Source organism: Nematolebias whitei, chromosome 9, assembly GCF_014905685.2.
Source record: "Nematolebias whitei isolate Nwh7 chromosome 9, NemWhi1, whole genome shotgun sequence".
In the NCBI taxonomy this organism is placed as follows: Eukaryota; Metazoa; Chordata; class Actinopteri; order Cyprinodontiformes; family Rivulidae; genus Nematolebias; species Nematolebias whitei.
Window position 1 is genome coordinate 8066670 of NC_056506.1, and position 15966 is coordinate 8082635.

Sequence of the window (15966 nt, forward strand, 5' to 3'; positions counted from 1 at the left end):
AGCACCTCAGACTGAGGAAGTCTCTTGGATGAGAGACGAAACGTTTCTAGAATTTTTTTGCTTTGTTTTGTTTTTTGTTTTTTTGAATGTCCAGAGGACCAGATTTAACTTTTTTGGATTTTTCTACCTGGATTATTGAGCATGCATCAGGATATTCTGAGGACCATTTCAGTCCCAGCGCTCTGATTTTTGTACAACCAGGCTTAAAATAACCAGAAAGAATTTATATTTAAAATAAAGTAGGTTGAAGATTTAAGTACTTGGTGCTCATTAAACTCCTAAAATAAGCCATTCTTCGGCCAGTGGCTGCTCAGCTGTAATGTATTTACAGTGGTCTGGTCCCATATGACTCTGTGGTCAAGGCCCCCTCCTGGTTTGGTGCACTTCCATTTTTTCGGAGTGAGTTTGCAGCTTTTCTTACTTGCAGTTGTTTTGGTGTTTCTTGTATTTGCAGCATTTTCCCTTTGCATTCATTTTTTTGGTTGTATGTTTCTTCTATTTTTCTTTCGTGGCATTTTTCTGTTGCTTTCTTTGTTTGTTTGTTTTGGAGTTTGCATCATTCGTGTGTTTGCAATGTGTTTTTAGGGCTGTTGTAAACTAATATTTTAGTAATCAAAAGATGACTGTAGTGTCGGGGTAGTTCTTGAAGTCTGCAGGTAGATTTTGCATATCTGGTCTTCAGGTATCAGATTCTAATTGAGTCGAGTACTGTAAATAAAAAGTTGGTCCAAGCTGTGATGTAGGGCTGTTGTAAACGAATATTTTAGTAATCAAGTAATCTATAAATTATTCTGGCAATTAATTGAGTAATTGAAAACTTTATTTGTCAGGTTCTGCAGTAACTACCTTACTCATTTTATGAGTAATACAAATACACGAAAAAAGAACATTAAATAAACAACCCATTTAATTTCTCTTTTTAAAATATTTTATTGTTTAAGTTGAATTATTTTTAAACATCACATAAAAATCTAAATGCTGTAAAATATTTTTTTTATGGATTGGAAAACTTAATGGAATTTACAAAGTAGAATCTGGAAGGAAGGACATCATTCGGATTGAAGGTGGAGATGATCTTCTGGAAGCCTTCATCTTCCACCACTGACAGCGGCTGCATGTCTGTGATGATCATATTTAAAATGCTGTTTGTGAACTCAGCTGCTTGAACAACCCAACATCCTGGAGCCCTTAGTACGAAGCTGTCCAATGTATGACTCTGCCATTTACTGAAAAGAAGAATAAAATTATTATTTGTTTGTTATGCCTTAATAAATTTTCAAGTGTACTTCATTGGATATTATAAAATTATGTAATATTGTTAAGTAATATACACTTTCTGATGACCCTACTGCAATCAAAGTAACATTAGTATGTCAGTTGTATTTGATTTATGCTTTTATTTATGTATAAGGTTTGAGGATGCTTTAATTAAAACACTGTCAATGAATTATTTTTAACCATCACAGAAAAATCTAAATGCTGTAAATAATTTTTATGGATTGGAAACTGAATGGAATCTTTATGTTAGAAACTGAGTAAGATAGATAATGTAAAGTTTTAGTTTGTACTTTTGAGTTCTGCAGACTGTATTATTATTTAGTCTTGATTGCTTAGCTATAAACAAATATGACAGTAGTAATAAATGCAGATTAATCCCAGTTGTTAAGTCATAAACAGCAGTAGCAAGAAGAAAAAACAATCCTACCAACTTATGTAAATACATTTAAACTTGGAAATATTCACCTTAAATATCTCATTTAAGTCAGGATGGAAGTTCAGCAATAAATAAATGTGTTTCAGCTCATGCAGTCAGTCTGTTGCTGGGCTTTTATCGTTAACAAACTTGCATTATGTCCTGCATAGTTTTTTTGTTCCTCACACAACGTACAGACCCTGCCAGGTAGCCACTATGATTAGTCAGTAGATTTAACGTTAACAAAAATATGCCTCATTTTACATCTTTAACATGACAGATTATCACACATTTAGGTGAACGTATTTTGCAAAGAGAACGATACCTGTTACAGCTGCGGACGAGTTTGATGCTACAGTGGGGGTTTTCTCTTCAGATGCTGCAACATCGATGACGTGCTGTTGTGGTTACATCAATTCTGCTTTGCAGTGGATGCATTTCGCTGTGTTGTCTTTTCTGTTTAGCCTAACATGTTCACAAACTTTTTACAGTTTTTGTTGTTTTCAGGGCTCTTCTTCCAGGCAGTCTCCGTTCCCTCCATAGCTACAAACTTAGCACATATGTGTTAGCGGAAGCGCTAGCATTGTGTAACAAAAACCTTCCAGCTAGACCACAATGCTCTGAATAATTTAATGAAGCTTCAAGGCAGATAAATTTGCCTCAAGGATTTTTTTGTAATTGAGGTACTCAAATGATTCGAGGAATCATTTCAGCCCTATGTGTTTTAACTGTTTGTAGCACGTTTGCACCTGTGGGCCACCGTACTTTTTTGAGTTTAAACCAGGGCTATTCAACTGGCCATTTCCAGCCCGGGGGTGACTTCAAGCCAGCCCACAAATGACTTAATAAAAAAATAATAATAATAAACTTTTTTTTTGGTTCTTGGTTTGGGTTTTGGGTTCTGTTTATTGCACTTATGGTACAATGCAATAAAATAAACCAATTTAAAAGGTAACAGATCATTGTAAAACTTAATTACTTTAATCGCTGGATGTCTGGTCTCTGGCTTTCAGAAAATGTGGCCCCCTGAGCAGTTTAGTTGAACAGTCCTGGTTTAAACTATAAACTTACAGTCTGTGACCACATGTGTTTAACATTTAATGAGACAGCAGTCGTGACACATTTGTTTCAACATCCTCAGCACTTACATTTAGATGGCTCTCCTCAGTAATGTCCGGAGGAAGTCCTTTGCTTTTGTAGAGGCCGTCTGCTACTTTGGTGGTTAGATGCCAGATTGCTCTGTCAAGCACCCAGGCAGGACGCAAATGAGGAGAGTTTACCAGATTATAACCACACTCTGGGTGCTCACTTATCCACACACTGTTTGCAGCTAGAAAGAAAAACAGACAAAATGTAATTAAACTTTACAGACAAATGCTTTTGAAGACAAATTATATGCATTATATTTTTTATATTTCTATTTTAAAGGTTTGCTCTTTGAAAAGATTAAAACATGAGAGCAAAAATGCAACCATCTAATAACAACAACACATTTAAAATCCCTGAAATTTTCTTCTGGTGATGTTTTCAAAACTTTATTCAATGCTTTGCAAATACCTGCTGATAGTCTTGACAGGTTGAATATCAACCTGTCAGTAAGCAAAATATCCAAGGACCATGTGGAACTACAAAGAATGATTTCGGGTGATACATTTTAGTCATTAGTATTTGTACCAAACCTGAACTGTGCCTTTAAAAGATTTGTTTTTTATTTTCATGTTGGTCTCACTAAGAGCTATTAGTGACATTTAAAGAACTGGATCTAAACTGTATTTATTACAATTAAAAGTTTGATAATGTTACAAGCTGTATTCTGGAAGTTAAGACTGATAAAATGGCATTACAGATACAAGCTGCATTCTGGCAAAAAGAAAACTAGTTTAGGGGAAACAACGCTGCACTTAGATATACTGTATATTAAACTTGTGACAGAAGTTGAGCATTATGCTCTTTCACAAACCTGAATTCCTCACAATTCATTTGACTTTTATTTATACAGGTTAGTCTCATTGAGCCTAGAGGACTCATTACAAGAGAAACCTGTTTTAAACAAAGAACACAAATGAGGTACAGACAACAAAAGAAAATCATATAAAAAGCATATCAAATGAAAAGTAAATAGAAGAAATGAAATAAAAACGAAACAAAAACAGCTACATTATCAAGTGGTGTAAAATACTAAAAACAAGAACATGTCTGCGTTGGTTTTTGCCATGAGCTTAGCAGATGTTTGAAGTCACTTAGACAAGGTCGAGAGCTTCAGATTTTTCTGCAAGATGTTCCAGGAAACAGGAACAGAGTAGAAGGCCCTTTTGCCTAGTTCAGTCCGCACTGAGGGAACACTGCATGTAATAATGTCCTGAGAGCGCACGCTGTAGCTGCACTCACGCAGAGACATGTAGGAGGAGATGTATGAAGATGAAAATGTACCAGTGAGAGAGTCTGCGTGAAGTTAATGATGTCCAGTTAACCAGTGAATACAAGGTGCAGTGACGGGTACAATAATCACAGCCAGTTATGAATCTTAGTGCACCATGATAGACAGCATCCGACATCTGCAGGGTGCTTGTAGGAGCGTTCATGTAAATAATGTCACCATAATCAATGGAGGGAAGGAAAGTCACAGTTACAAAGCGTTTCCTACCATTCAAAGTTAGACAGGATCTGTTTCTGAAAAAGAAACCCAGTTTAACTTTCAGTTTCTTTACTAGGTTTTCCACATGGATCTTAAAAGAAAGATGTGAGTCGACCAAGATACCCAAATATTTATAGGAATCAACAAACTCAATGGGGACACCATTTGAGGATAAAATCAGAGGAAGAACTGCTGGGACCGACTTCCTGTTTGAAAAAAGCATCCCTTTGGTTGTGTCGGCATTTAGGACAAGTTTGAGGTGGAAAAAATCAGACTGGATTATGTCAAATGCAGATTGCAAAAGCTGGAAAGCCCTAGCAACTGTTTTATCTCGACACAAAACAACTGTGTCATCCGCATAGAAATGTAAGGATGCATCAGGGATGCTCTGACCTACATTACCTATATAGATTGTAAAGAGGGTGAGTCCTAAGACTGAGCCTTGTGGTACACCATTGTTGACTGTTAAATACCTGGAATAAGTACCATTATGTTGAACACATTGCCTCTGATCTGAGAGATAGTTAGACAACCAACCAATGGTGTGTTCTGAGAAACCAATTTCAGAGAGCTTATGACACAAGATGTTATTATCCACAGTGTCAAAAGCTTTAGACAGGTCTAAGAAAGTGCAGCACAATAATCCTTAGCATTTAGCATCCAATGCTTCAACAATGTTATTAAGAACCTTCAGTGAAGCAGTCGTCGTGCTGTGTTGTTTCCTGAAACCAGATTGATGGAGAGGTAAGATGTTAAATGAGTCCAGGTAATTTTTGATTTGAGATTGTATCAGTTTTTCTAGAACCTTGGCTAAAATGCAGAGTTTAGAGTTTGGGCGATAGTTGTTCAGTGAGGTGAGGGTCACCTCCCTTCAGCAAAAGTAAGAACAAAGGCCGTTTTCCAAGCGTCTGGAATGGAGTTTTGGCTTATGGTTAAAGATGTGGGTCACAGGGACTGTGATGATATGAGTGGTCAGCCTTAAGAAATAAGGTGGAAGTTCTGGTCCTGAAGATTTTTTAGGATCAAGACCTTTTAACAGTTTATTTACCTCACTAACTGAGAACGGAGAAAAAGAGAAGGTGTGATTAACTGAGGATTGACTTGTAAGAGGGATTTGATTTGTAGAAATTTGGTTATTCAGTGAAGTGGCTGATTTTCCGTTAGTAACTGTGTCAAATAAGGAACTCGAAGCAACAAAATCTTTGTTGAAACAGTTCCGGTTCTCATGCTTATTTGACACAGGAACAGAGTTAATGAGAAGTTGTGATGGGAGGTCAGATGATTGGGGGCTGCCTGACAGAGATTTGATGGTTTTCCAGAAGCTATTAGGGTCATTTAAACCAGTCACTAGGGAGCACAAGCCAGTGTATCTCTTGTGCCGGTCCCAAGCCCGAGTAAATGGTGAGGGTTGTGTCAGGAATGGCATCCGATGAAAAAAAACTTTGGCCAAAACAATAATGCGAGTTCATCAAAGCAAAACCATACCGGATTGTTCGAGGCTTAACAACAACCGCCACCGGTGCTGTTGACAAACAGGGTGCCGGCGGAAATTGTGCTACTGTTAGTCAAAGACCATGGAGAGGGAATCGTGTCAGGAGACAGAGGGAGAAGAGGAAAGTGAAGAATGTAGGACTGAGGGTTGCAACTCTAGATGTGGAGACAATGACGGGCAAAGGTAGAGAGCTGGCTGACATGATGAAGAGAAGAAAGGTAGATGTTTTATGTGTCCAAGAGACCAAGTAGAAGGGCAGCAAGGCTTGCAGCATTGGAGCAGGGTTCAAACCGTTTTATCATGGTGTGGATAGAAAGAGAAATGGGGTAGAGGTGGTCCTAAAGGAGGAGTTGGCAAAGAATGTAGTAGAGATGAAGAGAGTGTCAGATAGGGTGATGTGCCTGAAGGTAGAAGTAGAAGGTCTGATGCTAAACATTGTCAGTGGTTATGCTCCACAGGTTAGATGTGATGGGGAAGAGAAAGACACATTTTGGAAAGATCTGGATGAAGTGATAGAGAGTATTCCCAGGGAGTAGAGTGGTGATCGGAGCAGACCTGAATGGACATATTGGTGAAGGAAACGGAGGGGATAAGGAAGTGATGGGTAGGTTTGGTGTCAAGAAAAGAAACCAGGAAGGACAGATGGTGGTGAATTTTGCCAAAAGAATGGAAATGGCTATAGTCAATACCTATTTCCAAAAGAGGGAGGAACATAGAGTGACCTATAAGAGTGGAGGGAGGAGTACGCAGGTCAACTACATTCTGTGTAGAAGAGGAAACCTGAGGGAGATTGGAGACTGTAAGGTTGTGACAGGGGGGAGCATGGCCAGACAGCATTGGATGGTTGTGTGTAGAATGACTGCTGTTGTGAAGAAAAGAAAAAGAGTAAAAGAAGAAGATCAAATGGTGGAAGATGAAGAAGGAAGAATGTTGTGAGAAATTCAGAGAGGAACTGTTAAAGGCTCTGGGTAGTAAGAAAGAGCTTCCAAATGACTGGACTACTACAGCAACAATAATTAGAGAGACAGGTAGGAAGGTACTTGGTGTGTCATCTGGCCAGAGAATGGATGATAAGGAAACCTGGTGGTGGAATAGTGAAGTGCAGGAAGCTGTTCAAAGAAAGAGTTTAGCCAAGAAGAAATATGACAGTGAGAGGACTGGAGAGAGGAGACAGAAATATAAGGAGATGGGACGTAGAGCAAAGAGGGAAGTAGCTAAGGCAAAGCAGAGGGCGTATGATGAGTTGTATGGGAGACTAGACACTAAAGAGGGGAGAAGGACTTGTACCGATTGGCAAGACAGAGAGCTCAGGCTGGAAAGGATGTGCAGCAGGTTAGGCTTATTAAATATAGGAATGGTAATGTTCTAACACGTGAGGAGAGTGTGACGAGAAGATGAAAGGAGTACTTTGAGGAGCTAATGAATGAAGAGAATGAAAGAGAAAGAAGAGTAGAGGTCATAGAAACTGGGAACCAGGAAGTGGGAAAGATTAGTGAGGGTGAAGTTCGGAAAGCTCTGAAAAGAATGAAGATGGGGAAGGCAGTAGGACGTGATGACATACCAGTGGAGGTTTGGAAATGTCTTGGAGAAATGGCAGTGAGGTTTTTGACTCAAATATTCAATGACATATTTGAGAGTGAGAACATGCCTCAGGAATAGAGAAGAAGTGTGCTGGTGCCCATTTTTAAGAACAAGGGTGATGTACAGAGTTGTAGCAACTATACAGGGGAATTAAGTTGATGAGCCACACAATGAAGATCTGGGAGAGAGTTGTAGAAGCAAGACTTAGACAAGAGGTGACTATCTGTAAGCAGCAGTATGGTTTCATGCCAAGAAAGAGCACCACAGATACCATCTTTGCTTTGAGAATGCTGATGGAGAAGTACAGAGAGGGTCAGAAAGAACTCCATTGTGTCTTTGTGGATTTAGAAAAAGCATATGACAGAATGCCGAGGGAGGAGGTGTGGTATTGCATGAGGAAATCTAGAGTGGCAGAAAAGTATGTTAGACTGATACAGGACATGTATGAGGACAGCAGGACAGTGGTTTCTAGAATTGCCCCGCTCAAGGTGGCTGCGTGTTAGAGCAGCTCTGTTACTTTCATTCACAGATTTTGCTTTTGGAAACTTTAATTTCTCTTTTTCTGGATGTAAATCACAGTTTTTGGATGAATGTTTCCTCTGGTATCAGATGCTGTGCAGCTGGAAGGATTTTTACTGAAACTTTTTTAGTTTTGGACATTTGTTATGATGCGTAACCATGGCAACAAGGCAGTTTTCTACAACCAACAGTAGCTGATTAGCATCTCAAAAGCTCAAATAATATCTCAACTACAGACCCAAATCTCAAAAGAGTTGAAAAGGATGTTCTGTGGACGCATTCTCATCTACCTGCCAGTTGTGCTCGAGTGCCTGACTACTGAGATACTGGAACTAGCGTGAAACACGGCTCATGACAGCAGAAGGACAGGATCGTCCCTCAGCACCTACAGTTGGATGTCCGCATTGACAAGGAGCTCGGCAAACTGCTGGGAGGAGTTCTGCCCTGCATTTGGGCGGTCCTACAGCCCGGGGGAACCGAGAGGCCAGCCGAGTCTGGGTGGACGGATCGAACGGCATCTGCTGCCAGTTTCTTAGGATCCACTGTGAGATGAATCTTTACAAGAGATCCTTCCTGTCTACAGACATTAGTATCTATAACATCTCTTAATGAAATGAGGATAACGAGTTACAACAACAAATAATTTCCCTTTGGGATTAATAAAGTATTTTTGAAGTGAATTTGAATTGAATTGTAAGATTTGCTGTAGGAGTGACAGATAGCTTCAAGGTGGAGGTGGGAGTGCATCAAGGATCAGCTTTGAGCCCCTTCTTGTTTGCTCTGATGATGGACTGACTAACAGATGAGGTCAGGCAAGAATCCCCATGGACAATGATGTTTGCAGATGACATTGTGATCTGTGGTGAGAACAGAGAACAGGTGGAAGAGAACCTAGAGATGTGGAGGTATGCACTTGAAAGAAGAAGAATGAAAGTCAGCTGTAATAAGACAGAGTACATGTGTGTAAATGAGAGGGAGGCTGGTGGAACAGTGAGGCTACAAGGATCAGAGGTCACAAAGGTGCAAGACTTCAAGTACTTGGGGTCCACTGTCAAAGAAAATGGGGAATGTGGTAAAGAAGTGAAAAAGAGAATCCAGGCAGGATGGAGTAGATGGAGAAAAGTTTCAGGAGTGATTTGTGACAAAAAGGTGTCAGCAAAGGTCAAAGGAAAAGTTTACAAGACAGTGGTGAGACCAGCTTTATTGTATAGTCTGGAGACTGTGGCATTGACATAAAGACAGGAGAAAGAACTGGAAGTGGCAGAAATGAAGATGCTAAGGTTCTCCTTAGGAGTGACAAGGCTGGATAAGATTAGGAATAAGATCATCAGAGGTACAGCACAGGTTGAACAACTGGGAGATAAAGTTAGGGAGGCAAGACTGAGATGGTTTGGACATGTCAAGAGGAGGGACCACGAGTATATTGGTAGAAGGATGTTAGAAATGCAGCTGCCAGGAAAAAGACAAAGAGGAAGGCCAAAGGCCAAGGGCGGCTGTGGCTGAGTGGTTAGAGCAGTCGTCCTCCAATGCGAGAGTTGGGGGTTCGAATCCACCAGTCACATGTCGAAGTGTCCCTGGGCAAGACACTGAACCCCTCATAGCTTCTGATGTGTGTCCCATCAGTGTATGAATGTGATCTAAAGCTCTGATTAGTCTCTTTAGAATGATTTGTTCAATTAGCTTTGTAGATATCTACTAGAGTGCTGTATGAATGGGTAAATGAGGACACAGATTGTAGTGTAAAGCGCTTTGAGTATCTTGAAATAAGATAGAAAGGCACTATATAAGTACAGTCCATTTACCATTTCCATTCAAAGAGGAGATATATAGATGTAATTAGAGAGGACATGGAGGTAGTTTGAGTGAGGACAGACAATACACCTAGGGACCTAGGTGTACCAGGGAATTTGTGAGGCATATTTGTTAGAAACAGGTCTAAGATGGAAGATTTTTCAGGATGGTTTTTGTTTGGTCTAGTGGGAGAGTCAATCAGTTGGGTTACATTTAGTGACAAGCAACATTCCTTGAATTTATCACAGAGGGGGGTCGACGTATCCCAGTCAATGTTGAAATCTCGTGCCAAAAAATCTCTTTGAATTTTAAATTTCCAAGGAATTCAATCAGGGAAGACAGATCCTCAGGTGTTGCTGAGGGGGGATGATAACAACCCACTACAGATAAGATCTGGCCTCCATTCAAAGTGATGTTTACAGCTAAGGCCTCAAACTGGTTTAGGATTGTTTTAGCAAACACAAGACTAGAAACCAGAGAGTCTCTGATGTAAATAGTGACTCCACACCCTCTTTTTTGACAATCACAGCGACAAATGTTAAATCCACTGATTACCAGGTCATTATTCAGTACACATTTGTTGAGCCAGGTTTCAGACATGAAGATTACATCTGCCCCAGAAGAACTGACCAGAATTTTCAAGGCATCAAGTTTTCTCAGAAGGCTACGAGCGTTTACATGCAGAAAATGAAGTCCTGACATGTTTTTAAAGTAATTTGGTGTGCTGTAATTAGTGGGGGGTCCAGGGTTGGGCTGAATCCTTGAGAGCAGTAACAACATTATTATCAGACATTTTCTTAGGTTTTTCGTTCAGGTCCAGAGTCATTATGATGGACGGGTTCTGTCCCCCTCCCCATAAAACTAAGGAGGAGGAACAATTTCACCTGCCCTGACCAGTACACACGCTCAGGTGTTACGTGACATGCACAGCTGCGATGCGTAAATCCGATCAATTGTTCGTACATTTCAGGGAACAATCACAGGGTCAGTCTTTAACTTCCCAGCACTTGTCACATTGGTTATGTGAAACTATATGACAAGCCTATAGTTCTTCTGGCTTCAACCGCCTGAAGGACTCAGGGCTCATTCCACCAGAGGGATTTCTACCTCCACAAGTAGGTACCCCGGCACAAAAAGGTGTCTGTGCAGGACATCTGCTCTGCGGCTTCATGGTCATCACCGACACCCTTCATCCGTTTTTATTTATGAGATGTTTCCAGCTCTTTGCTGACACATTCAGTTTTGAGTTATGTCAAAGTGATTTTTCACAATCACACGTCAACAAAATAATAATAATAAATAAATAAAATAAAAACAACAAGCAATAAAACAACACAGCCCTGCTTTGTCATTATTAGTGGGCGTTTTCTACGATTACTCGTTAAAACAGGAAAATTCCTTCTTCTTCATTGGAAATTTTTCCTTTTCTTATTCCGCTATTGTCTGATATGAATAAACATTCCATCAGTTCAGATCAGGCACAGAGGCTGCACGCTTGTAATCCAGTACACACTAGGTACATGGATCAATGGTACATAATTATGCTTGAAAAAAAAATGAGGTTTTAGGCGGATATCAGTGTTTTTATGGTTCTTGGACAGACCCTGTGAGGCATGGACCATATCCTGCTCCGCCCTTTAAACCCAATAGCGACAACTTTTAAAGAGTGTAGCTTACACAAAATAGAACGTTGGTTACGTATTGTAACCCCAGATTCTATGAGTGTAAGCGTAACCCTTTAAAAATTGGGCCTTACTGGCTCTCAAAAGGCTGAAGAAAAAGAGTAAGCCTTTGGGAGTCTATCTCTGGTCCAGATTTATTTATTTTTTATTTACCCTTTATTTATACAGGTAGTCTCATTGAGCCACGAGAACTCATTTTCAAGAGAGACCTGTTTAGGGAGCAGATGGTGGGGGTTAGGGGGCTTGCTCAGGGGCCCAGGGTGGGCGAATGAGGGTGGAGGGAGGTGTGGGTGTTTCACCTTTTCCACCCACATTTTTTGATGTTGACGGTACCGGGAGGTGAACCTACGACTTTCTGATCGCAAGCCCATCTTCTAACCTCTGCGCCACCACTCCCCCAAATGATGCAATTTATAACGGACCGGGTGGGGCCCACACAGCAGGTGGGCGTGGACTAAAAGTTTTCAGTGACCGGCACGGTGCGCGCAGGTAAACCCAATAGCGACAGTTTCTAAAGGGCTACGCTTACACTCATAGAATCTGGGGTTACAATACGTAACCAACGTTCACATACTTTTACCACTCACACATATGTAATATTGGAGCATTTTCATCAATAAATGACCAGGGAAAACTTTTTAGGTCATATTTATTTAGACAACAACCCCATCACCAGAGACTTCACATCTTGCCTCGACAGCTGTGGCTTCCAGCAGTTCATTAACTTTCCAACCCACATAAAGGGCCACACTTTGGACTTATTATGCTGCTCTGGACTCTCTCCTCTCAACTGTTCTTCTGATGAACTTCCATTTACTGATCACCTCATGATTTCATTCAGTGTCAATCTTAAATTTTATTCAGAGAAACCTCAACGCACTCTTTCCTTCCGTAATATTAAGAATATCAACCATGACATTCTTTTGTCTCATATTAATAATACCATCTTCACCTTCAATTCTTTTAACCCAGATGACCTTGTTACATTCTACAATAACAGCCTCACCAACATTCTTAACTCTGTCGCTCCTCTGAAAACCCGGTCTGTCTCCTTCTCCAACTCTGCACCCTGGTTCACTCCAGAACTCTGTTCTCTGAAATCCAAAGGTCGGAGTTTGGAGCGACTCTATAAGAAATCCAGTCTCTCAATTCACAAGGAACTCTATGCGAACCACGTCATCCAGTATAAGGACAGTATTTCTCAAGCCAAATCCAGCTACTTCTCTGACATCATCAGTTCCAATGTTGGCAATTCAAAGACTTTGTTTTCTCTCCTTAACCGTTCAGTCTCATCTCCTAACTCATTACCCTCTCACATGGTTTCCACAGAATTTTGCAACTCTCTGATGTCTTATTTCAATGAAAAGATTCTTTCAATTCATAAACACCTTGGACCTAATGCTGGCCCCAGCATCTATGTTGAACTCGCCCCTCCCTCCCTCCCCTTCTCTGTCTTCTCCCTCCCCTCTGCTGATGACATTGCTGACATTATCAGCTAGTCTAAGTCCTCATCCTGTCAGCTCGATCCATTTCCCACAGTTCTTGTTAAATCCTGTCTACCGTCTCTGCTCCCCATATTCACTAACATCATCCACTCCTCCCTAACCTCTGGCATTGTTCCCACAGCTTTCAAATCTGCAACCATCACCCCCATCATCAAGAAACCAGGTCTTGACTTTACCAACTTCAGTAATCTTCGTTCAATCTCTAATCTGCCCTTTATTTCCAAAGTTCTTGAAAAAGCCATTGCTAGTCAACTTCACTCTCACCTATCCAACAATAACATTTATGAAGTTTCAATCTGGTTTTCGCCCCCACCATAGCACCGAAACAGCTCTAATAAAAATAACTAATGACCTTCTTCTTGCTGCCGACTCTGCTCTTCTGTCTATCCTCATTTTACTGGATCTAAGTTCTGCCTTCGACACAATCTGTCATTCTATCCTCCTCAACAGACTAACCTCCATTGGCATCTCAGGTACTCCGTTAGACTGGTTCAAATCATATCTCTCTGACCACACTCAATTCATTCAGCTCAAATCCTTTCGTTCCCAGTCTTCCCCCGTCTCCACGGGTGTCCCCCAAGGCTCTGGCCTCGGACCCCTCCTCTTCATCATTTACCTCCTTCCTCTAGGTCACATCTTCCATAAATTTGGTGTCCATTTTCACTGTTATGCTAATGACACACTGCTCTACTTGTCAACAAAACCAAACTCCACCCACCCACCCTCCATCCTCACCAACTGTCTCAATGAGCTAAATCACTGGTTTTCTAACAATTTCCTACAACTAAACAATAACAAAACAGAAATCATTCTTGTCGGTACCAAAAACTCTCTTTCAAAATCAGAAAATCTTCTCATCCCCCTTAACAACTCTCTGCTATCCCCCTCGCCTCAGGTCAAGAGTCTTGAGTCTCCTCGACACCACTCTCTCCTTCACTTCACACATCAACAATGTCACTCGGTCTGCCTATTTCCATCTCCGAAATATTAACCGTCTCACACCCCGCTCCACAGCCATCCTTGTTCACAGTCTTGTGACTTCTCGGATTGACTACTGCAACTCCCTTCTTTATGGCATCCCCAACAAATCTCTCCAGAAGCTGCAATTGGTCCAGAACTCAGCTGCCCGTGTCATAACTCAAACCTCCACCTATAACCACATACCTCCAGTCCTGCAGCAGCTCCACTGGCTCCTGGTTAAATCACGTATCGTCTTCAAAATTCTTCTTCTCACTTTCAAAGCTATCCGCAACCTTGCCCCTCCGTACCTATCTGACTTCTTACACATCTCCATCCCCTCTCGCTCTCTCAGATCCTCCTCTTCACTACACCTCCATGTACCCTCTGCCTGCCTCTCCACCATGGGGAGCAGGGCCTTCACCTGCTCTGCTCATCATCTCTGGAACTCTCTACCACCTGACTTAAGAAACACCACCTCTCTTTCTATATTCAAGACTGCTCTGAAAACACATCTCTTTAGACTCGCTTATCCTGAACTTTGCTGTATGTATTTTATATTCTTTATGCATTTTATATTCTGTATGTATTTTATATTGGTTATATTGGTTGGAGATGGAGTAGGAGATGGAGTAGGAGATGTTGACTTGAGCTCCTGACGATCTCTAACTAACTATACAACTGACTCCAAACTTGTGTGTGTGTGTGTGTGTGTATATATATATATATATATATATATATATACAGGGCCTTCTCAAAAAATTAGCATATTGTGATAAAGGTCATTATTTTCCATAATGTAATGATAAAAATGAAGCTTTCATATATTTCAGATTCATTGCACACCAACTGAAATATTTCAGGTCTTTAATTGTTTTAATACTGATGATTATGGCATACAGCTCATAAAACCCCAAAATGCCTGTCCCAAAAAAAATAGCATATCATGAAAAGGTTCTCTAAACAAGCTATTAACCTAACCATCTGAATCAATGATGCAACTCTAAACACCTGCAAAATATTCCTGAGGCTTTTAAAAACTCCCAGCCTTGTTCATTACTCAAAACCGCAATCATGGGTAAGACTGCCGACCTGACTGCTGTCCAGAAGACCATCATTGACACCCTCAAGCAAGAGGGTAAGACACAGAAAGAAATTGCTGAACGAATAGGCTGCTCCCAGAGTGTTGTATCAAGGCACCTCAGTGGGAAGTCTGTGGGAAGGGAAAAGTGTGGCAGAAAACGCTGCACAACGAGAAGAGGTGACCGGACCCTGAGAAGGATTGTGGAGAAGGGCCGATTCCAGACCTTGGGGGACCTGCAGAAGCAGTGGACTGAGTCTGGAGTAGAAACATCCAGAGCCACCGTGCATAGGCGTGTGCAGTAAATGGGCTACAGGTGCCTCATTCCCCAGATCAAGCCACTTTTGAACAAGAAACAGCGGCAGAAGTGCCTGACCTGGGCTACAGAGAAGCAGCACTGGACTGTTGCTCAGTGGTCCAAAGTACTTTTTTCGGATGAAAGGAAATTTTGCATGTCATTCGGAAATCAAGGTGCCAGAGTCTGGAGGAAGACTGGGGAGAAGGAAATGCCAAAATGCCAGAAGTCCAGTGTGAAGCACCCACAGTCACTGATGGTCTGGGGTGCCATGTCAGCTGTTGTTGTTGGTCTGCGTTTTATCAAGGGCAGGGTCAATGCAGCTAGCCATTAGGAGATTTTGGAGCACTTCATGCTTCCATCTGCTGAAAAGCTTTATGGAGTTGAAGATTTCATTTTTCAGCACGACCTGGCACCTGCTCACAGTGCCAAAACCACTGGTAAATGGTTTACTGACCATGGTATTACTGTGCTCAATTGGCCTGCCAAGTCTCCTGACCTGAACCCCATAAAGAACCTGTGGGATATTGTGAAAAGTTGAGACGCAAGACCCAACACTCTGGATGAGCTTAAGGCCGCTATCAAAGCATCCTGGGCCTCCATAACACCTCAGCAGAGCCACAGGCTGATTGCCTCCATGCCACGCCGCATTGAAGCAGTCATTCATGCAAAAGGATTCCCAACCAAGTATTGAGTGCATAACTGAACATGATTATTTGAAGGTTGGTGTTTTTT

At 41.2% G+C, this 15966-nt stretch overlaps 1 protein-coding gene across 1 annotated transcript in view; it reads right to left on the reverse strand.

Annotated features, from left to right (window-relative positions):
- The window catches only part of agla (amylo-alpha-1, 6-glucosidase, 4-alpha-glucanotransferase a), a 355602-nt gene that overhangs the window by 254906 nt on the left and 84730 nt on the right, over positions 1-15966 (reverse strand). Inside the window, exon 4 of the mRNA XM_037681985.1 lies at positions 2838-3023. Coding sequence (XP_037537913.1) covers positions 2838-3023 — 186 coding nt within the window. The remainder of the gene's footprint in view (positions 1-2837; positions 3024-15966) is intronic.